Source organism: Pomacea canaliculata, linkage group LG5 (assembly GCF_003073045.1).
Source record: "Pomacea canaliculata isolate SZHN2017 linkage group LG5, ASM307304v1, whole genome shotgun sequence".
Taxonomy (NCBI): domain Eukaryota; kingdom Metazoa; phylum Mollusca; class Gastropoda; order Architaenioglossa; family Ampullariidae; genus Pomacea; species Pomacea canaliculata.
In genome coordinates, this window is record NC_037594.1 from 2,375,971 (window position 1) to 2,398,626 (window position 22,656).

Consider the following 22,656-nt stretch of genomic DNA (forward strand, 5'->3'; position numbering starts at 1 on the left):
AAGTTGATTTCCTGAAAATTTAGATGATTATTAATTTACCTAAAACTGATGCTTTCAATGTAGCTTTGAATCCTGATATATAGCTGAAAACAGTTTGTTACAGAGATGCCATCTGTTATAAATAGCTGCAACTAACCATATTTTTGTTGATAAACTAGTCAGTTGGTTTTTTTCCCTAAAATTTGAAAATGTCACGATACTTTTTGTTGTTAACTATTTGGATAGCAACCTAAAGATGATCTCAGTTATTCAACCAGTGTTTTCATAAAGTTTATATGTTGGCTTTTTAATTTACAAGTTTGAGACTGGCAAATACATTCTCAAACATGATTTTAAAAATTTGCAACTTTTATATTTCTCATAAAAATCTTAATTTCACACAAAAAATTCTGCACGATTGACAGGAAATAATGGTCTCTTTTTTTTGGTTGTCTTTTTTTTTTTTAAACCTGTAAGACTAATGGTCATGTACTCTTCTTTGTGCTATTTTAGCTTCTTGGATGGAAAACAAAGTAATGTGCCTATTTTAAGGCAGAATTCTACCTGTTCACTTTCCTTGGCTGCAATTCAGCTTTTCGGTCCTGTTACATCATCTAAGAACAGTACATAAATACACAAAAAGCAGCAAGACTTTTTAAGTATGAATCCTTAACATACAGCCTTACATCAATTTTTGTGTAATTGATTACTAATCTTGTTTAAACAGATCATGTCTTTAAAAAATACAAACAGTGGCTGTCCAAATAGTATGAAAGTAGAGCTGAGAAAATGATTAATCCAGTGATGTGCTGATAGAAAGGCACAGTAAGTCTCCTTCAGCTCAAATGGGACACAAGTATAGCCTCATATCTGCTTATGATGAGACTAATGTTTCAGCTGGGCTCTTAGAGGCAGATTTTTCAGCACATCTGCTTCAAATTGCTTGAGGCGAACATCCACATTCAGGTGTTGGTTCATCAGCTGCCGATGAAGTTCTTCAGCCTGCAAAATAAAAGTATAGCTTGAATCCTGGATGTTGAAAAGGCAGAGGATAGTATGAGTGTGAATGTTAGCAAGTGTATCAATGTCTAACAAAAATCACAGAAATTCTTCAATTTATGCATAAATGTTGTCATCTATACAAAACAGTTTAACAGGTCAATAGGTCAGCAACATGGCCTGTACAAAGAAAAACAGTTGATCACAGCATCTCAGCTGGAATGAAACATTTCCAATGATCAATCAAATTTTTTTTGATACTTTTTTTTTTCTTCAAAGGGAAAAAGAAATTATACATTATGAGTAGCACTTTATCTTAATATGGGCATGCTGCCTTGTACAGATATAAGCAAGTGCAGTGTATGTTGTCCTGTCTTCGTGATTTTGCACAAACATTTCCAGGAAATAATTTACATTCAATTATATTTTACATTTCAAATGTAACTTCAGCAGCTTAAAAAATACTTTTATTTACGAGATGTCATTCTTTGGTAAAACCAACAGTATCTTGTACCTTTACCCTGCATGTCAAATGATAACACTCCTTTCACAATCACAAGTCTTTGAAAATGGTTTAAATTAAAATCAGATATAATCCATGATTGTGGCAAAGTATATTAATGCAATATTGCAGGACTCTTTTAAAAATCATATGATACAAATTCATGATCATACTGATGGGGAAAGGACAGAGTTAAAGATGTTGAAATTAAAGACATGCACGCAATTTCCTTTTTTCTGCACTTAATAAACTATTCTGAAATATAAGAAATGAAGTTGAGCATTAAGTAAATAAGTTTTCCCATATTTTCACTTCAAAAGAAAATGAACAGACTACAATGTTGAACAGTAAAGACCCCAAAAATGTTAACTAAGCATTTAAGAGAGTGAAAGGAAGGCATTAAGCTAAAAAGATAACACCACAAACAATACAAACTGTATTTGCTGAAGACAGAGAAAGCATAAATCATAAAAATACAAATTTTAAAACTTCATCTTGATAGTCAATCTCTTATGCATTTTACACCTGCATGTGAGTCTTCATAACTACAGCTAAACTGCAGAGATTCATCCTCATTGAGCTATGATGCTAGTACTTGAGATGGATGAATATCTTATCCTTCAATGAAGTTACAGAAACTTATTGTTATCATTTAAGCAGTGATGTAGATTCACAATCAGTCTTTTAATTCTATATTATGTTTAATGTTAGAGGCACGGGAGGGCCACATTATGTTACTAGAATCCAAGAAAAACAAAAAGGCAATGCATGCTAGTTTTCTGCTTAAAGTGTACGGCTTACCACCAACTACTTTTGTATTGTGGGAAGAATAAACCTTTTCTACAATAAAAACAAAGTACTGTGATCGAAGATCTCGGCACCGTAATATTTTATGATATCAGGATGGAGATTGATAAAAAGTGCTGTTTCATGGCAAAGAATATATAGAATGGCTAAAACATATCCTCCACATTTTGTTAAATCTATGTGTGAAAACAGAATACAGTCAAATCTCTCTACTATGCCACCCCGCTACTATGCCACTCTCGCTACTATGCCACTCTCGGTATTATGCCACTTTTGCTCGGTCCCGACTATAAATTCAATGTAAAAAAAAATTTACTATGCCACCCCTACTCTCACTACTATGCCACTTTTGTGTGACTGCTAAAAGACACAAGTTGTGAAATTCCGCGCAGTGCTCGATTACTATACTGTATGGTAGTGTGGGACATCGCAGTTAGGTGGGATGGAACATAGCACGCACACAGGGAGGGTGGAGGCTGGCGATGGGGGTGGTCACTGGCCAGGTGACAGTCACGTGACAGAGGGAGAGCGGGAGGGGGTCGACTAGCGACAGGATGCAGGTGTGCGGATGTGGTTGGGAGGGGTGGAGGATGAAGAGGTGAAGGGGAGAATGAGAGGAGACAGCTAGCGCCAGCTGACTATTCTTGAGAGCTTTGGACTGACGGGTAACTTGAGCAAATAAAGCCGTTTTTACGAACCCTCTCTACTATGCCACTCTCTCTACTATGCCACTTTTGCTCGGTCCCGGTAGGTGGCATAGTAGGGAGATTTGACTGTAGATGAATCCTATTTTAAATAACTACAGAATCCCTGCAGTTATAGAACACATTCTAAGTGACAAATATTTTTGCACCATTTGTTTGCATACTTCATGCTCTTGTAAAACAATTGATGTCAAAGTACACATTTGAAAAGTAGTTGCAGAAGAATTAATACTAGACATTAGCGCACATGTAATGTAGAAAGTTTGTCATAAAATACATTTATTACAAGACATTATTGTACATTTTTCTCACACTTAAGTCATTTTGAAAAATTAATAATGAAAAAGATGAAAAGGAATGTGAGTGGAATGCATATCTACAGCCCTTAATGAAAATATTTTACGTGTATTTTCATAGACCTTATCCAGGTTTTGCAACAGGTATCCATTTATCTGGCTTTTGATGAACTTACCTCTTATTAATTAAACTGCCATTTCAAAATCCATTTCCACCTGGGGTGGAACGTTTGCCACTAGACCGGGCTAAACATTCAATTGTCAGTAAACCAAAGGAATTATTTATTCAGAACATTTGGTACAGCATATTTTCTCTGATTTGTATAACAGCAAAACTAGCTCAGCAGCCAATATAGTTCACTTAAAAGGTATAAATCTCAATGTTACTTTTAATGTCTATGGTTTCCCTGATTATGGTCCCTGCATGGCAGTGATGACTCTCTATCTACATTGACCTACCATAAAGATTATAGTGACTGGATATTGATACAGAGAACATTTGAGGTGACGGAAAATGTAATCATGTGAAATTAACTGCTACTTGAACAATAAAATTGAGGTTTCTATCCCTGCATAATTACTTTTGGTCAAAATTGATGGAATAGTAACAGTTCAGGTGATCATTTCAGATAGCAGAAAGCAAAAAGAAAAAAAAACTATAGTAATTCTAACATGCATCTACAGACGTCTGCTACCAATAGCATGAAAATGTGTGTCTAGCTGGACACAAAAAAATTTATTTTACATCAAAACAAGAGAGCAGTTCTGTTATGTTGTAGAAAACATGATTCTGGAGCTTATGATTGTGCACTATAACTCTATCTTTGGAAGCAAAGTAGTGTACAAATGAACAAGGAAAGGTTTGTCATTCCTAAAATTTTAGGTATAATGCTGTCCTCAGAGAGAAATATAGGTTAAGAACATATCACAGCTTATTAATGATGGTGCCAATAGCAAATATTTGTTCAGAATTTCTTTAGAACTCTCTGTGGCAGAACAAAGTTAGCAGATGGCAAAGAAGTTCATTCAATAGGGAAGCTGAACTTGGCACAGCTGAAAGTTCTCATTTTAACCTTGTTATATTTTTTTTACTAATTTATCATGCAAAACAATGTTTCGATCAGTTTATAAAGAAATAACATCCCCATAATGGCTCAAAGAATCACACTGCACGACCTTAGGTTGTGTCAGCAAACAATAACCCTTCAGAGCTTTAAAATTTTGGAGACAATTATTCCTAACTGAATCATTGATTCATATATATTGCTCTAATCTCTCATTTTCCAGGTGATAATAAAAAGATCAAATATAAAATTTATCAATTTCACATTTTACAATATTTACATTTTGGGTTAAAAACTATGATGCACAGGACCACAAAAATATGACATTGACAACCTCGTTAGCCATCTCATACTTCTGTTCATTTTATTTTGTCCCAGGACTGTCAATACAATAAGTCAAAGAAATCTGTTATTTAGCACATTTCTCTGTAGGCATGGCAGGACCGGCCTTGAAAACCTTGATATGATTTTACTTATGTAAAAAAAATATCAGAAAACTCTATCTCTCTCTGCAGGAATACACCTAATGGTCTACACAGAATTTTTGTGTAAGACTGAATGTATAAACCAGTGACTCGACAGACAGAGACACAGGCCTGCAGGTAGAACAGACATGGTTAGGAAGATAAACATCTGCTTTTTTTATTCTTGTTTCTATTTGAGATGTGTGTGTATTTAAACCAACATGAAATAAAATATCCCCTTTTATATAAAATAATCAACACAATAATAAATTAATAATTCCTAAGTTTTGTAGACAAATGTGAGGAAATTATAGAAAAATTAGTGTTATGCTTCAAAGAACTGCTCTTGCTGAATAGTTACATGTACAGGCTCATGACAAATGTCAGCAACTAGTTATATGTTTGATCTTTCAGACTCATGATAAATGTCAAAGAATTAAATCACCATCATCTTATGAACTGAGCAGAGTGTCACTGTTTAAATGCAATAATTATATGCTTGATTAAAGAGATCAATACAAGCCATTTCAAAGCAGCCAAAGCAAAGGGAAGTCAGCTACTACTAGCAGCACAAACTGTGAAAAGCAACCTGTATTCCAAGATTTCAGTTCCTGGTAGCGCCGTATCAGGTCTTTCTGGAGCTTTTTGACCTACATTAGACATCAGCAAAGGGAGGACACAAAACTAAAGAAAATGATTACATTCAAAATCTACAACCAATAACAGGTAAGTTTAAATAAAGAGAACAAATAAAAATAAGAATATAAAAGCAGACACCCAAAGAAAACCACTGGTCAGCGAAAGCAAAATGTGCTTTATCTGTGAAGAAACATCATTAGCACATTTTAGCATATTAAAACAAGCAGAAAATATCAAATATAAGTTGAAGCAAGTGGAACACTTCATCTCTCTTGGTGCCCTTGCTCCTTATTGTCAATAACAATCCTATTGAGTAAACATCATTTAAGCATATTCTTTTAATTCATGGTATGACTTTTCCTCATTATAAGTATTATGTTAGTAATATTCTTCCTCAAACATAATATATAAAAATGTTCATATCTGAGCCAGATGTAATAATCCTGTTTAGTTTTCTGAGAAGAAGCTGCACTGATAATCAATCTGATAAACTGCTCTGCCAGTTTTCATCTGTTTTTTTTAACAATAATCAGAGTCGACAAAATAATAATATTATATTATTTTGAATTTGTATGCAGTATTAGTACAATAAAAGAACATTTTAAATACTGGCATGAGTTTTCATGCATTGAAAGGTCTTGTGATATAAGTTCTTGATGAAATTGATCAACAGCCTTACAAATCCACAAGAGACCATTGTTGTCTATGTGCATGTGTTCTTAGTCTAAATTTGTATTCGAATGACACTTAAATGTATAATACACTTTTCTGCCTTAATTTTCTTTTTTATTCAATGTGATGTTCACTGCTCATTTACTTTTCTGCATATTACAGCAGTGTCCATCATGACAATGTTTGTTGAAAATTATAGAGTGACAAAAATAATTGTCATCTATCTCCATCTCGAGAAAAGCCCCAAATTTAGGGCACCAGTCTGGCTAGGAGTATTTTAGAAGATGATTCATAAGAGTCCAAGACAGATTGCGAACTTTAAAGCTATGCTCTACACTTCTCATGGAACCTTTAAAGTAAAATTTGTTTATGCCACTAAAGGTGAAGGTGGTGGTCATGGTGGGTGAGGATAAGTAAGATTATCAATTCCTTAAATGCTTAATTTATACCTTCTGCACAAATGATGAAATTTTATGCAATGTATATAAAGATTATCTAACATTAATGTATAATTAAACCAAAAAATCTTGTCATTATTTTCATCCTTCATTTTTCAAGTGACAAAAATAAGGTTTGATTTGTATTTGTGTGTGTACTTGTGTAGAAACTTGTGTGTACTTGTAAGACACACATAAAAAAAAGCTTAGTGCACCCAGCCTTCACCACCTCTTCCTTCTCTTTGCCTTTCTTAACCACCCCACACACAAAAGAAAAGACTACAGCATCATGTTACTTCTCACTCAAAAAACCATTCATTATTAACAGACATCCTCCATCTTTCCTCCACAATCTGGCCCAGTATAAATGTAATGAATGGATTGCCACACAGAGATTTTGAGAGGCATCACTCCAAAGAACTGAAATAACAGAATATAAATCCACACACACTAGATGTTGACACATAGGGTTTGATGTTTGATGGAGATTCTGGAAAAAGAAGAGAAAGGCAAGCAGTTTACTCACAATTTCAAGATCTCTTCTGGCAGCTTCCATCTCTTCTTGTGGGGTGCCTTTTGGTTTCCGTCTTCTTTCAGCCATCTGTGCTGTGTGTGACTTGATTCGCTGCTCAAGCTCTTGTATTTGGGCTACCCTGTACATGAATGCAACATTTTATTCTCCTTCATGACTCACTAAAAGCATTTAATTTATTTCTGGCATTATGGATCAATAAACTGACTCATTTTTAATAGTTTTTTTTTTTGTTTTAGTTTTATCTTCAAACCCACCCAGAGACTGCTTTAATTATTACTTTTGTGAATTAATAATGAGATGATCTACCTTTACAGGTGCTGACCTGCATTTTCATATACCACCCACTTCAAAGCATGATTAGAAGCTTTCTTTGTAAAATCTCACTGTTTCCAAACAAATCTAATAAACAAATGAAAGAGAATTTTACACATGTATATTAAAATGGGAAATTTATGTGACTCACGCACTTTTGTTCTTCAATTCTCATTCTGGAAGCAGGGGAAAGAGCTCTTTTAGGCTTCTCCTTCTGCTCCTGAAAGATTGATGTTTGGTATATGCATGTGAACTATTATTTGGTGCACAACACCATATGTTAATGATGATTTAGGGTTATTAACCTCGACTTTGTACCACTTTTGTAAAAAGTTAAAAAGATGTTTCTGTTTATAGCATGCAGAAAACTGTTACATAACATTTAACAACCAATGAAAAATTAGATGACCATAAAGATACATGACAAGATGCACATTTAGTGAGCTATTTATGAGGCACACCTTAAACCTGTCTTCATTATCCATCATTTTCATAAAGTCCTTGTCCACACCAAAAGGTGCTTCTGCAGCTGTTTCTGGATATTCTGCAAAATGGAGCCACCTCTTACCCATCTATAATTATATCATATTATTAATAGAACTGAAATAGCAAGTTGGGGTTGATGACAGATACTGATATCAGATCAAAATGTCAGAGCGCAGAACAATGGTTCACTACAAGCTGGACTAAAACACAGCTCTGAGGTGATACAAGGAGGCTACCATGTTTTCTTGATGTCAAGTGATGTCACTAAACCCATATAGTGAAGGAGTTCATTTTCTGAAACATGGTCATGGAAATGGTGAGGACAACTGATGCAATTTTGAACACCAGGAACCTGAACCCCATGAAGAAGAGCTACATCTAGTGGCGATGACTGGCTTGGTAGAGAATGTCTTTCTTGTCAAATTGTACATCTTATATCAGGACTTAAGGTCAGATTTTTTTCATGAAAGAGACAAAAACATAGCAATCTCTAAAAACCAGCCTGCAGGTGTGTTTTATTCACATCTGTAAGTAAATGCTTCATTTGAAATCTGAAATTTATGGGGAAACAAGAACATCAGTATCTATCAATTAAGCCCAACTTGCCATTTAACCTATCTTTTCCTTTATGTTTAACTTTACCTTTATAGAAATGTGTGCGGATTTATGCATGTGTGCATGCATGGATGTGAGATAGAGAGAGAAGAAAGGAAATAAAAAAAAAGATATTGTGAATGGTGGAAAGTGGGAGAACTAGTGCAAGTAATATTTTCTGCTGATGCTTGTGTTTCTTGTATTATTAAAGCTGTCAGTTTGTAGTCTTTTGTGCACAGTGCATTCAGTTGGTCTCTACAAATCTCAAACCTTTAATAAATTAACATACTAGATCACATTTATATATAGAAGAATGGTAATTAATTTGAAACAGATAAATTAGGCATCAAGAGATATATGTCATAGCTCCCTTCTCCTGGTTGATGTTGTTCATGTGTGTGCCTGTGCATGGTTAAAGATGGGGAGAGAGTATCACATTTTTCAAAAGCTTTTCCTCATCAACTTCTATTTTATATTCTTCATGTAATGTGAAGCTTGGAGACCCTGACCACATGCTGAGATTTCATGCTATACAGCATCTTTCTTCTTATTATTCATTTTATTGCATTTTATTATAGAAAATAAGTAACATTAATGGAAGATAAAACTGCAGATGTCCTACCTTTGGTTCCTTTAGTAATGGTTTCCATAGATTTCTTGGATTGTATTTTTTTTGCGTTATCTCGCCAGTCCTTCAACAATTGCTCATTTCTGAAAACAATAGGTACATATTTCAGAAAAGTGCACTTACAAATAAACCACACACTCATCCTCGAAATACTTTCTTCTTTTCCAGAACAATTTTGTCTTAATTATATAGCACTGACTGCCCATGCAGTCACACTTCAATCATTGCTCTTAGAAAATAAAAAAATGTATTCTTAACACTTTAAACTTTTAGTACAAAACACTCTGACATTACTGTAACATTGAAGACAATGATTGCCTACTTGCGCCTTTGCAGAATGGCATCTGCTTTATCATTCATCTCCCGAATTCTGGCCACCTGTCGCTCTTCAGCCATCTTAAATGAGATATACTCATGAGATGGGGGCTCAGGATATGAGTTAACTTTCCAGGATTGCACACTTGATGGCTTTCTCTGCCTACTGTACCCAAATATATGATACAAAATATCAAACATAAGAGAAAACATAGAAGACATCAAACATATGAGACACAATTATAGACACAAACACTGGTAAATATGTGACATACTAGAGAAAAAGGAAGAGAAAATGAGTGAAGTAAGAAGAACTAAATATGATTATAAATTACAAATTTATTTTTATAGATATGTAATAAACATTTTTAAAATTAAAACTGATAAAAATACAATAAAAGACAAATGAAAATTTTTGAAAAGTCAAATGTTAATTTAAAAATCATGAATAAGCCATGCTTAATTATATCATCTCCTTCTTCACTGGTTTCTCTCCTTCCCTATCCCTTTAAATATACATGTATATATAAACTGTGATTAACAGGCAAAAATCATGAATAAGCCATGCTTAATTATATCATCTCCTTCTTCACTGGTTTCTCTCCTTCCCTGTCCCTTTAAATATACATGTATATATAAACTGTGATTAACAGGACATTATAACTAGCACCTTTGTTATAAAAGAATTATACAAAAATTATAAAGCCTGACCAATGTCTGTAGGAATGTATGTACATTTATACACATGCATATTGTGTTGGAATATTTATTTGATCTTTATAGTTCTGTACTTTTTGCTGATTGCTGAGAAGAAAAAGTTTTCAACTGTATGTGTTTGAGCAAACAATAAAGAGTTCATGCATCAGGGACCGTTTTGATGAAATCTAAAGCTTCAACAAAATTTTCAAAGACACAAGCACTGCTTCACCTGTCAGCTGTGTTGCTATGAGTGGTAGTAGCACTGCTTTTTTTCAGCTTCTCCATCTGCAGGTGTTTGATCTGGCTGTAGCTCACATGCTGAGGTTGTGCAAGACCATGCTGAGGTTGTGCAAGACCATTTGGCAGATTTTTGCAAGTAGGGCTCAAAGAGGAAGTGTTGGCAGACTTGGTTTTGGCCATCTTCTGACGTTGCCGTGCCAGGTCCATCATGCTGGCACTGGTATTCCAATCATCTGAGCCGCTAGAATCCCCAGAATCTTCAAATTTGCAGTCTAATGCTAGATCTGATTGAGTCAAATACAAATGGCACAATGTTAGTGTATGTTTTGATCATTCAGCATAGCCTCTCTATAAATATATATATAAATAATAAACTTGATATCTCCCATTTTTTTTATTAACATAACAAGTGTCCACCTAAGACAAGAATAAATGTATAAAAATTAGTTACATAAATACATCTGAAAGAGCAATGTCTCTGTAAAAACAAAAGCACATAGGTGCTGATGTGTCTGCCTGCAGTTCTAATGAACTTGTATTGGATAGATTGGTGAGAGAAAGGAAGAAGAGGAAGAGGAAATAAAAAAAGAAGGAAAAAAAACCAAAACAAAACGGAAGCATTTAACAAATGTTATAACAATAATAATAATAATGATAATAATAATGAGGATTTATATAGTGCCTTTCCAAAGTTTTGCTCATAACGCTTTACACGGACTAAGTCATCAACAACCATGCACCCACATTCGCATATAACAGAAATGCTCACTTCTACAACATACACAAAGTAAATTATAGACACATTTTATGCACGCTCATGTATTGCAGTAAATAAACCTATGCATAACTGTGAAGCACACCTAAGCTATACTCTTTACCTTCTTTCATATTTGCATTGGACTTTGCCTGAAGCATTTCTCGCAGGAATTTCTGGATTTCGTATGTGCCTTGACTTAAGATTTCTGCTGGAGGAAATTCCAGCGGGTTGTTTATGATATTTAGACCATGCAGTGTCTTTACTAGCCCTGAAACATTTGTTGCAAAAAAAGAATAGTTCAATTCCTTAGGATAACTGATCTGTCACATCCAGAAGCATTTTAACATTGTAGCATGGTGTAGCATGTGTAGCATGTAGCATGTGGATGGGACATTATGAATTCTCACAACACACATGCATGTGTGCACAAGCATCTGCATGCATACACACAAATGTTTTGGTTCACCTTGAGATGGTGCCTGTTATAATCATAATCATAATAATAAAGAAATAAACAAGCATTTCTTTAGTGCATTTCCCTGCTGGCAGCAAGCTCAATTCACTTTTCACATAAACAGTTGGCTTGACAATATCTCCATCATACATACATACACAACCATGCACTCCCAAAAAGGTGACTACACAAAACATGTACACAAGGAGAGGAAGGTTACAGGAAAAGCAAAAGTCACCATGCAGGTACTTAAAGTATTCCATAATGGCTTCATCAGATTTATTTTCTTCTCTGTAGACCTGTACACATCTTCCTTTTAATAACCTTACATTTGGAGCACAAAAGACATTTTCTTTTCATGATTAAATGCAATGCATACCAAGTTCAAGAGGAAGGCATTTCAACTGGTTATTTTGCAATAATAGGTTACGTAGTGATGTATGGCTGCTAAGGTACACACAAGGGAGGCGTGTCAGACAATTGTTTCGTAGGTCCAACCACTTGAGATGAGGAAATCGCTTGAAAAAGTCGTCTGGGAGAAAAGAAATTTCATTTCCTTCCAGGTAAAGGTACTGAAACAAAATAATCATTAAATTTAATCATGTATATAATCTACAGTTTTTTTGAGAATAATGAAAAATAGCAAGTGAGCTTTTGTGGTCTCTCTGAACTCTCTTAAAGGCCTTCAGCAGAATGTTCTTTGACTTTAGAAAAGTATAAGCCAACATATCAATTTTCTTTTATGATTTATAAATGTATATATAGACCTGAGCATTGGTCCCCTTTTTATTAATTTTATTGATTTGGTTACTTGATTTTCCATCTCTCCCTACTGGTGATTAATGTGATCAACTGTAAGGTTGTTTATTTAATACCTGCTTTGATATGTGGCTGAAAAACTCCCCTCCCCATTCCATAAACGTCTTTGCAAAGAAGGGTATGTGATTTTATGTAGGAAGGCAAAGACGGAAGAAGGATATATTTGGGCTTCACTTCCCGCATGCTGACACAGTGAACCATTTATGCTCAATGTCCATACGGCCACTAGATTATGGAACTCTCTACCTTTAATTCTGATAGGCAATAATTAAATTAATTATATCTAGAATTTGTCCAAAAAATGTAATCATTTGGAAAACCAATCCATCATTCGCAACTGCTGCCAACTATATATTCTCTGCTGTATGCTACCAGTGCTTGCATCCTTCACAATATTAATGGTTGTCTTTGTCAAAGTTTCCAGAACACCTTTTATTAGGCGTTTTTCCTCACCTCCAGATTACCCATTATTAACAATTCGTCCGGAATAGCGAGCAGGCGTTTACCACTGAGATCTACGGAAGGACTGTTTAGTGCGCTTGCTTGCTGAATGCATGTCAACACAGCTTCCTCTTCTCGCTTAGTGCGAGCAAATGCAGTGTCGGCTGGGGTCTCTGTCCGAGAATCTGCTGACTCTTCTTGTTCATCACAAACATCAAGCTCACTCGAATCATAATCTGAAGATGGTGTTCTCTCACCCTTCAACAGATCAGATTTCTGTTCGTTTTCTGTGGACAGCGCCATGATTTGTGATGACATTCTGCGCGTATGACTTTATTATAAAGCAATATCCTTTCTCAAATGTAACATTGTTGAATCGTGCGAGGATTGTAAAGTATGACGAGGACGGAACAGTCATTTCATTTCAAAGATTTCTCCATGTAAACAAAAATGGCAGCTAATGTTGTCCAATCACCATGGAAATCAAGATCACATGGCAGACATCACATGGTATCCTTCTTGAGCGTACTGCGTCACGTGACTATTGACTGCTTTGGCTCAAACGTTGGTGCAGCAGACGACACACTTTGGCTGCAGTGGTACAGTTCACAGTTTCTGTGCGATGTAGGCTGCTTAACAATACAAGGACAGCAAACTCGAGCATCGCTTGATTTCAAGAGTTAACAGCGAATGCCTACTTTGAAATGAACTTCCGACGAGAAAGCAAGAGAGCGTTGGATGAGGAGAGATTTCGACATTAGTAATGCTAGTTCTTCTTTGGCATGCATGGAAACTTCAAAGCGAGAAAGAGTTTGCTCCTTCGGGTTGACAGCATGAAGAAGCATCAACAGTATCGCCCTGTCTTTGACTTTTGGATTGTAAACCGTGAGACGTCTTCGTGAAAACTTCATCATCTGGGCGACTTCAAGCGTGACACGGATGTTGACCACTGTTATCAACAGTGGTCACGCCGGAAACAAGGACATCCAAGATTGGCTGCACAATGGGAACAGGTCATTCTACTCGCAGGACATCGTTTGATGCCAACGGCGAAGGTAAGATTTGACTAACTTTATCATTTACATACTCGTGAACAGAAACAATCACAGCTGAGCATGCAGTGAAATTCAACACGGATGTTAAACACTTGCTGCATATATACCCAGGAAATTCTGGTATGGCTTTGGAAGGAAGTAAAATTACATTTGGAGAGTGCATCTTAATTGTTCATACAGAGGACATAAGTAATGAAATTTAAGGGAAAGATTATAATTATCATTTGCATGTTTAAGCAGAAGAAATTATTGTGACAGGAAACCAATCTTTAACAATTTATTGATTCAGGATCCATTCACTCAGATCCAGTATAACATTTACAATTGCTATCCAAGCTTTATAAAGATGACATCAACAAACTTATTTGATGCATGAATTATGTTATGAAGGCATTTTTAAAAAGTATTATGTAGCAGTTTAAAGATAATTAATTTTATGGTTGGGAAAAAAGTAACTCAGTAAGTGACATAGAGTGTGACCTGTTATAGTAGATTGTGCACTTGTCTAATAACCAAGTGCCTACTGTATTTTCCCTTGCCATCAGTTATGCCCCTGTTATCAACAAACCTCATGCCTCATGGTTTTTCAATGTGACTGTAGCATCATTTCAACGTTCAAGATATTTTCTACATATAACTAATATCACTACATTTTCTGGATGACCCAAACAGCAGAGAAAATGTGAATTTTCAATACACATTTTTTTTTCTTAAGGAGAAAATTGTTAGTGTATGTATCACATTCACATTAGGTAAGTAGGACAGATGACTATAGACTTTTTTTTAGCAAAAGTTACAAAGTAACTCTGCTGTTTGCATCAGTATACTATCACTATAGGGCATTCACTCAATCAAAGATAATTAGACTGCATTAGTTGTTTACACTTACTCTAACAAAAAAAAAAAAAAGCAACAACTGGAAAACACAAAGAAAACAAGGATGAAAAAATGTTATATGATAATAAAACACATGGACACCAGTCTGCTGTCCATAGAACATTGCTACTCAGGTTCCTTCTACTGACTATTGTTATTCAGTAACATGCAGTTACTGCAGCACTTATGTTCATAAATAAACACAGCAGCTGGTACTGTCATGATAGGATGTTTAATGGTTTTGTGCTGCTAATATTTTACTGCAGTTAGGAAGAGATGCTGAAACAGAATCTCAAATTACATTCCCTATTATAGTTTTTTGTTTTTTTGGTGGGCAACATTATTTTTTAAATAAAATTCAAATGAATTTTTATGGGTTTTTTTATTACCACTGCACTTGAAGCTTCTGTTGTGAAAGACAGGCATCATCACCATTCATTCTAGCAACATCAATTGGTTATATTTTAAACATTTTCAGTAGGAGATGTAGCAATATTGCTATACGAAGGGTTTCATATCTCATAAATAAACCAGATCTTTGTTGACACTGTTTTTGCATAGAGTGTAGGTTTGTTTGATTGTTGTGTTGTGTAGAAGCAAGGGCTATAATTTATCATGACATTAGATGAGGGACTCCTATCTGTCAGTTATCAGAACATTCCCACAAATGCCTTCAGCAGTGTTGGATACCTATAAATCATAGGTCCACACCCCATGTTACAAAATCCGCTCATGTTTTGTTTGTTTTGCATATTTTAATTAGTAGTGCAAATAATTGAAACTCAAGGGCCGTCAAGTCTTTGTATATAGCCGAGTCATGTTGAATATCGGTCCTGGTAAGGTGAACTAAATATACAGGTACTACAGTATTGGCTGATTCCATGCCGATCACTTGACAATCGCAACATTTCAGTGGCGACCACTGAAGCTAGCTTTTAGTGCAAAATGCATTTGGCATTCTCCTCATTGAATGCTGTCAATTATAGCTGCGTGTACTTCCATTTTGACAAACCAATTCTGCAAAAGCACTTCATCTAAGCCCATGCAGAGGTTGTTATATCTGAGCATAATGGTGACCGATTTTTCGAGAAGCCTGAGGAACCTTAAAACCACACACGCCACAAGAGTGAGGCAGACGTTATTCGACCACTGTGTCGAAAGGGTGAATGTCTTCTATGTCAGAGCTTATGCCCATCTTAGAATCACTTATCTTCATTGATTATGAGTGAAGCGAGGATGCTTGTTATGAGCATTCGAGAATAATCGTTGTGATTTCGTCTTTTTTTATTGATCTTTTACGGGCCGAACGCTGGCAGAGCATGCAAAACTTAATTTCAATGATACTCATTGTCAGAAATCCACTAGTCTTCAAGTTACGGGGAGATGCTTACTCGTTGATCATATTAAAAAATTTTACGATAATTGAATATTCGATAATAATAACTGGTTAAGTAGGGTCTTATGAATAATTTCTGGTGTGGAAAGATGGTGTCTGACTCCCTCCACTATTCCCCTTTCTTCCAGCTATCCTTTTTTCTCGTGACTGACCACAGAACAAAGCACACAGCCACAATTTTAGATTTTTCAACATTTTTAGATGGCCAATGTACTATTATATTACAATTTTAATTTTTGTCACTTAGAGCAGATTTTAGCTCCATGAACCTTGCATTGAAAATTGCATTTCATCATAAATACTCCATTCCCCTTTTCTCTTTTATTCACTTCAAGCGTTGTTCGGCTCTATATAAATGGGATGCGAGATACACTCTTTGTGATCTGTAGCCTTGTTCCTTCCTTCTAAGATTGATAACCGATGAACACATTTAGTTTTCACGTTCGTTTACGACATCGGCTAATCTTCTGACGCGTTGCTTCAAATCTCATCTTCATTGTCATTGGATCAGAATGTCCCAGCTAGTGTGAGAGGATAACTGGACTAACAGAGTTAATGAATTCTTCAGGGTTGGCTGATAGAAAGCTACTTCTTATGAGTTTCTAAGACCAATTCGGTATGGATGGAAAAATGGTCTCCTCGGAATTTTAATTTCTGAAATAAGATTTAGGTGTGATCCATATGAAAAATTCATTCAACGATTTTGTGTGATCAATACTTTTGTCCGTAAATATTTTGGACTCAGTAGGTGACAGTACTGCCTGCTTGCACACATTTGCTAGCAAGACTTAGTATGGGCCAAGACGACGGAAGTATAGCTCATCTATTGCAATTAACTCTGTTGTCTTCCTCTCTAAAATCAGTCCCTAATCATAATCTTAAAGCCAGAAGGAAGCAGGAGCCGTCCAGACGCACGTTTATAAAAAGTCCAGAATATTATGACACTAAGCCTTGGGGCCGCGTGTGATCCGTAGCTTGCAGGCGCCTATTAAATGCTTGCCCACATCGAATGAGCAGGCAACAGGAAAAGTCATGCTGCGAACGTCTTCAAACAGCCGAGGGTATTGGCTGCAAAAGATACACGACCAGATGACAGCAGTTCCATGGCTTTCAGTGGAAATAATTGACTAAAAGTAAAACTTTCATTCCGATTGCCTAGTTCTATGTGCTTTGTGGAGAGTTAAAAACATGAACAAGGCATGGCTGCAAAGATCTCGAATCACATGGGATTTGCACATATGCCCCTGTTAGTGAAGACATGAATGCCTCGCGAAATGTCTGGGTCTATCCTTGGTGGTAAACATCAGAATTTTCTTCCCCCGCCACATGAAATTCTTCTTTCAGCTACTTTTGTCACTTGGCGCAAGGCCAATGTTTCTCACCTCAGTGAATTTGGTTCCAGCGCTTCCTAGCGCCCTGAGAAAAGTGTTCCGAGCTGATAACGAGGAAGTCAGACGATGGATGCTTGCAGACTAGTTCTGGTACATCTGTACAAAAGCAGTTAGCTTGTATCCACTGTGTTCTGATTTTGAATGGAACTGCAAGCCCACAATTCTACGCTATAAACCCATATCTCTTTTTGCCGACAGTAGCAGACAAACGTTAGTGCAGTGTCAGGAATAAGAGATACAAGATTTTGGAGTATTTCATTTCTTTATTTTCTTCCTGCAGGAAAGATTATTTCTTACAGATGGCTTATGGGTCTTAGAGGACGAAAGAGAGAGGTGGAAGAGAGAGGGAAAGCTCCTGTAGACTGAGAGAAAGGAAGGATCGACAGTGTGGGCTAAAGGACGGAGAGAACCCTATTCCATCAAAGTGCTATCCTCGCTCAGCACTTCCAGTACTGACAACAATTGACAGGGCGGCATGCTTTCAACCAGGATTCCAGCCCAATTGCTTTTCGATTAGGATTGCACCTCCATTTGCTTGCTAGCTGTGTGCTTTAGCAGATAGTATAGGTCCATCAGTATTCGCTGACAGAAGCACGCGTATCAGTTCTGCTCGAACCCTTCAGCTGACAAAGCTTTCTCTTGGAGAACGTTCTGAGTTTCTAGGCTTGTTTTGCAGTAAGATATTTTTGACAGAAGGTAAAACAAACTGCTGTCCACGAGCGAACGAACCCGCACGCGAGCACACACATAGTCATACTTTTTCTACTCTTCATAAATTTTTGTTTTGCCGTTGGAAGACCTAATTTCTGGATGATGGCGGCTTGATGGTATTTACTTTTATAATTGCGATTATCTGTCATATATCTACACTAATTTTCATTTCTTTTAAAACATCACATGGTTCTGTAGTTGTGCAAATGTGGTGAATAATGATCTTAAAAACAGTAGCGCTTTCTTTGTGACCTCATGAGTAACTTTGTTTCCCCCAGAAGGTCAGAATTACATCTTGGCACTAACATGCTGGCATACACTCTTCATTTCTGAAATATCAGTTGAACACATCTATATTCAAGCAGACGACAGCTTTTATGAATTACAACGCTACGCGAGCTCTGCTGGGGTTTAAAAGACGCGACTCGGAATGTCTGGCATGTGCTAACGGACAGATTCATCACAAAAAGAGAAAGAGGCTGTCACGCCAAAACTACAAGAACGGTGGTAACCTCCACGTAGACCAGACCTTGGGCAAAGGCCGGCCCGCCTCCTGTCTCTGACCGGCCCACCCGCTGGCCCGCCCGCCAGTATATATACTATATATACAGTATTTGGTAAAACTGAGTTAACTATATTAGTCCGGCCCTCTAAAACCATCCCATGCGGCCCCTTGGGAAAATTAATTGCCCACCCCTGATGTAGACTGTTTGTGTTGTAACCATGTACTAAAACGATACTTAAGTGGGTGAAGCAATAGACGCATCAATGACTTTGCCAATCAGCTGAGAACTTTTAAACATGTTTGTGGATCCGTGCCACAAGCCACAGTTCAGAACATTCACAAGAGTTCTTAACGATAATATTGAATTGTGTGGTTGTGCTTGAAGGTTTGTTAATTTTATTTTTAGCTCACGGTTGAGGTTCAGTACTTCAATGTTTCCGATTGAAAAACGTCTTTATTTCTAGACTTAGTATTTCTAAAGCTTGCCTGAAAATTCGTGTATTTATATTCAAAGTACTCTGATAGAAATGCTGGCTAATTTTAGACTTGACATTTTCTGCAGTAGTTTGTCTATGCCAGAGGGATTATACATTCCACGCGGGGGAAATGGCACATGTAATAAAATAATTCTTTTATTGTGCCTGGTTCTGGCTAGAAGCTGCTCACCGCGTACTACACACACACGTGCGCGCGCTTGTGGAGTCAATCTCGTAAGGAGTTTTGGAAAAGATGTTATTTAAAATATTTTTGACAGCTCCATATGTGTCTGTGTACGCCGTAAGAGGACTGGCAGGGAATTCATAGCTGTGGGGTCCAACTACTGCAAAAAAGGTCAAAAGAAAGAACTTTAGAAAGCTGAGCAGAATGTGTCCTGAGATAAAACATCCGTGATGGTTTGTTCTGCTAAAGAGAGTAAAAAAGAGGGTGGGGGGAAATGCCACAGTGAAAACATTAAAAAAAACAAACCCACAGGGATACCACTTGGTACATGCGTACCCTGATCGGAAGACTGAGTGTTCTGAGCAGCTCGGTGGAGGAATCCTGAATTCACTGAATTTTTTCAGATGCACCTCAATCAGTCTGCAAAAAGTTGCATTGTAGTAATCGACTGTGGAGAGAATGAGCGACACTGTGAGTTTGTTGGCTGCATCCAGAGACAGATACTTAGGAATTTTCACAATTCGTTGGAGGTGGAAGTATAGCTATATATCTATGTGTGGAAATCGGGATGACTCCAGTTTTATCATCATTCAGTTTTAGCTTACTGATCAGCATCCATTTTAAGGGGTAAAGGATAAAGGTCATCCCCCCTAACCTTTTCATTGAGGTGTCAGACCTAACTTTTCTCGGGGCCATCTCCTCTCTCTCGCTGCCTTACCTTCCTTTTTCTGCGCTAATCGGAAATCGAACCAGCGCGGTCTCAGCTCGGACGCCAGCGCTGTAATCACTCGGCTACCCACCTCGTTCAGTCCGACCCAATACCGTCAGCAAAACCAGCGGCATTGTACAATATAGTCATCCGCATAGAGATGATATAGATGACCACAAGCCCTAAGGAGAACACCAATATGAACCTCTGGAAAACAGAAAAGATAGCAGGGGTAGACTAAGCATTTCCAGTAACTGCGGGATGGGTGAAGTATGATCGAAAACAAACGATGTCTTGCACCGAACCCCAAGATGTTGATGAAAACCATTCTAATAGTCAATGGTATCCAATGTGGCAGATAAGTCCCGAAGAGAGAAATTGAGACTAACGAGACATCACTATGGTCAGAAACATTTAAGACGTCGTTCACCACTCGAACTAAGGCTGTCTCACTGTTGTAGGTTGACTGGTAAGACTCGAGAAGATCATTATCCTTCACGTGACCCATGAGCTGCTGCATGACAAGTCCTTAGTTTTTCAAAACATCGGAATTAAGGTTTGATTTGTTAAAAATGTGGTCTTGTCAGTGTGTGCATAAAAGAGCTTTAAATGCAAGATAAGTATTCTAAGTAGATGTAATTGTTGGCAGAAGCTTATGTTTACGCTGGAAAAAAAGGCTAAAGAGAAGGCGGCACTCTCAACCTAACGTAACTGAAAGGGGTTTGAAAGAATCTTAGGGAGTATCAGCACGCCTGTCGGTTGATGGCTGAGCAAGAACATCAAGATCATGTCTGATTTTGTGTTTGTGTGTTGAAAAGGCCCGAAAAAAGTCGCAGTATGACTGCGCAAGTGCTGCAGAAGGACGAACTTGGCAGTCCGCTGCATGCATCATCTATCATCCAGCCACTTAGCTGGAATATCTCACATGTGGAGGCAGAATTGATAAGTGTTACAAACGTACTGACGTTAGAAAGATACACCCTAATTGTCGGGCCTCGCGCTATCATGAACCGGGAGCACAATCGACGGATCGTGTGATAACCCAGCAAAGTGTGTGCCCAAGACGCTAGGTAGAGACGTGCACAGTTGTTTAACAGTAGAAGCAGAGAGATTGGTCAATGGGTCAAGTCACCAACAGCAATTAGAACACCAAAAGCAATGTGTTGTTTATAAAGGGCAGGGACTCATGGAGCTCGTCAATAAACTTTATGTTGCTACGTTTGTTTTTCTTGGCTAGTGGCTGAGGACCATAAAATACTGCCCATTGGTACAGAGACAACTTGAAAAATTTGAAAGAATAAACATTTTGGCCTGGAGCACAACTGACAAAAGTATCCGAATTAGTCAAGGTGTTTCTAAACAACACAGTCATGCCTCTTCTAACACTAGCCATACGTTGGCACAGAGCGCAGGATATATCCTAACAGGATCCTGTCACACAAGTCTGGTTCATCACTGGGAGGCCCGAATCATGTTTCAGGCCGTAATATCCATTATTGATGATGTCTCGTGTCTCGACAGTTTTGTTTTTATAAGACTGTCACAGAGTCTTTCGATTAGACACAAGACCGTCGACCGCTGACAGAAAAATAAAACTTTTGACGCTTCGACGGCCACCAAGACCCTGAGTCTGGTCTGGAGGAGACGACAGGTATGGTCGCCAGGTTGACACGAGCTCGAGTCTGGACCTGCTTCAGTTTAAACTGTCTTGTGCAATCTTTGGAACAATAAAATGCAAAGAGACTGGACCTGTTCACACGAGCAGATACAAGGAGTGTTGACTCTCTCTTTCTGTGTGTCCATGTGCATGTGTGTATATCTTTCTGTGCGCGCACGTGTCCCTGTGTGTGTATCTTCCTGTGCATATATATATAAATGTGTGTGTCCCCGTGCACATATAAACTGTTAGAAGTGTTTTCTAGTTCAAGACAGGAGATGCTTTGTACAGCTGTCGTTTTTCTCGAATAACTACTACATCGAAATTTTCAAAGTCGCAGATTGAAATAACGAAGTCCCCAATACAGTGCAAACTGCCTATAGGTCCGCAAACTTCATAGAAATATGTAAGTAATTTTTCTTACTCAAGTGTTAAAGTTTGAAGCGCCAGGATTTCTAGCACGTTGCATTAGTAGATGTAATAATGATGATAAAGAGCACTTAGCACATTTCCTCACAGAGTAGAGAGCTCAACATACTACACAAACGATAATGACACACATCAAATGGGAGAATAAAGATATGAACGTCTGATAGAGTGAAAGGACAGTTTATGAAAACCTTGAGCCAGTGAGAGCGAACATTAACATTTTATGTTTTCTTTTTCTTGACTTCATGTTTAACAGCCTTTCAATGAATAATTTGTAAAAGTGTTTTCAGTTTCTTAGGAGAATCTGGACATAGGGCTCTTTCCTTATTCTCCCTAGAACCCTCAAGTTAGTTCACCGGGTACGCAACAATCAAGGCACAAAGTAAAATGACAACTTTTATTGCTAAGTTCAGAACTGAATAAG

General features: G+C 37.2%; 2 protein-coding genes across 8 annotated transcripts in view; one reads left to right on the forward strand and one right to left on the reverse strand.

Moving 5' to 3' along the window:
* Window positions 1–330: 330 nt before the first annotated feature.
* LOC112565451 (leucine-rich repeat-containing protein 27-like) lies at window positions 331–13,299 on the reverse strand. 5 transcript variants are annotated; one of them, XM_025240924.1, is made up of 12 exons: window positions 12,856–13,299; window positions 11,963–12,155; window positions 11,251–11,397; window positions 10,362–10,656; window positions 9,441–9,599; window positions 9,113–9,201; window positions 7,872–7,954; window positions 7,566–7,630; window positions 7,090–7,216; window positions 5,405–5,465; window positions 3,464–3,533; window positions 920–981 (listed from the first exon to the last, which is right to left on the reverse strand). In XM_025240924.1, the coding sequence occupies exons 1-11, from the start codon at window positions 13,159–13,161 to the stop codon at window positions 3,487–3,489; spliced, it is 1,572 nt and encodes a 523-aa protein (XP_025096709.1). In that variant the 5' UTR covers window positions 13,162–13,299; the 3' UTR covers window positions 920–981; window positions 3,464–3,486. The 5 variants fall into 5 exon arrangements, with proteins under 5 accessions (XP_025096712.1, XP_025096708.1, XP_025096707.1 ...); XM_025240926.1 differs by lacking the exon at window positions 3,464–3,533 and having other exon boundaries at window positions 850–981; XM_025240927.1 differs by lacking the exons at window positions 3,464–3,533; window positions 5,405–5,465 and having other exon boundaries at window positions 331–981; window positions 12,044–12,155.
* A 116-nt stretch (window positions 13,300–13,415) lies between these two features.
* The window catches only part of LOC112565452 (serine/threonine-protein kinase 32B-like), a 64,859-nt gene continuing 55,618 nt past the window's right edge, over window positions 13,416–22,656 (forward strand). For 2 of the 3 annotated variants that reach the window (XM_025240928.1, XM_025240929.1), the window contains exon 1: window positions 13,416–13,898. In XM_025240928.1, the coding sequence (XP_025096713.1) occupies window positions 13,847–13,898 (52 nt within the window). In that variant the 5' untranslated portion in view covers window positions 13,416–13,846. The remainder of the gene's footprint in view (window positions 13,899–22,656) is intronic. The other variant, XM_025240930.1, reaches the window with a different exon arrangement.

Excerpts from the sequence above, each read along its gene's own strand:
- LOC112565451 (XM_025240922.1), bottom strand. The coding sequence starts at position 13,161 with ATGTCATCACAAATCATGGCGCTGTCCACAGAAAACGAACAGAAATCT. Across the intron at positions 11,398-11,962 it reads ATGCCTTCCTCTTGAACTTG|GGCTAGTAAAGACACTGCAT; the intron begins GTATGCATTGCA and ends CAAATGTTTCAG. Across the intron at positions 7,631-7,871 it reads ATAATGAAGACAGGTTTAAG|GAGCAGAAGGAGAAGCCTAA; the intron begins GTGTGCCTCATA and ends TCAATCTTTCAG.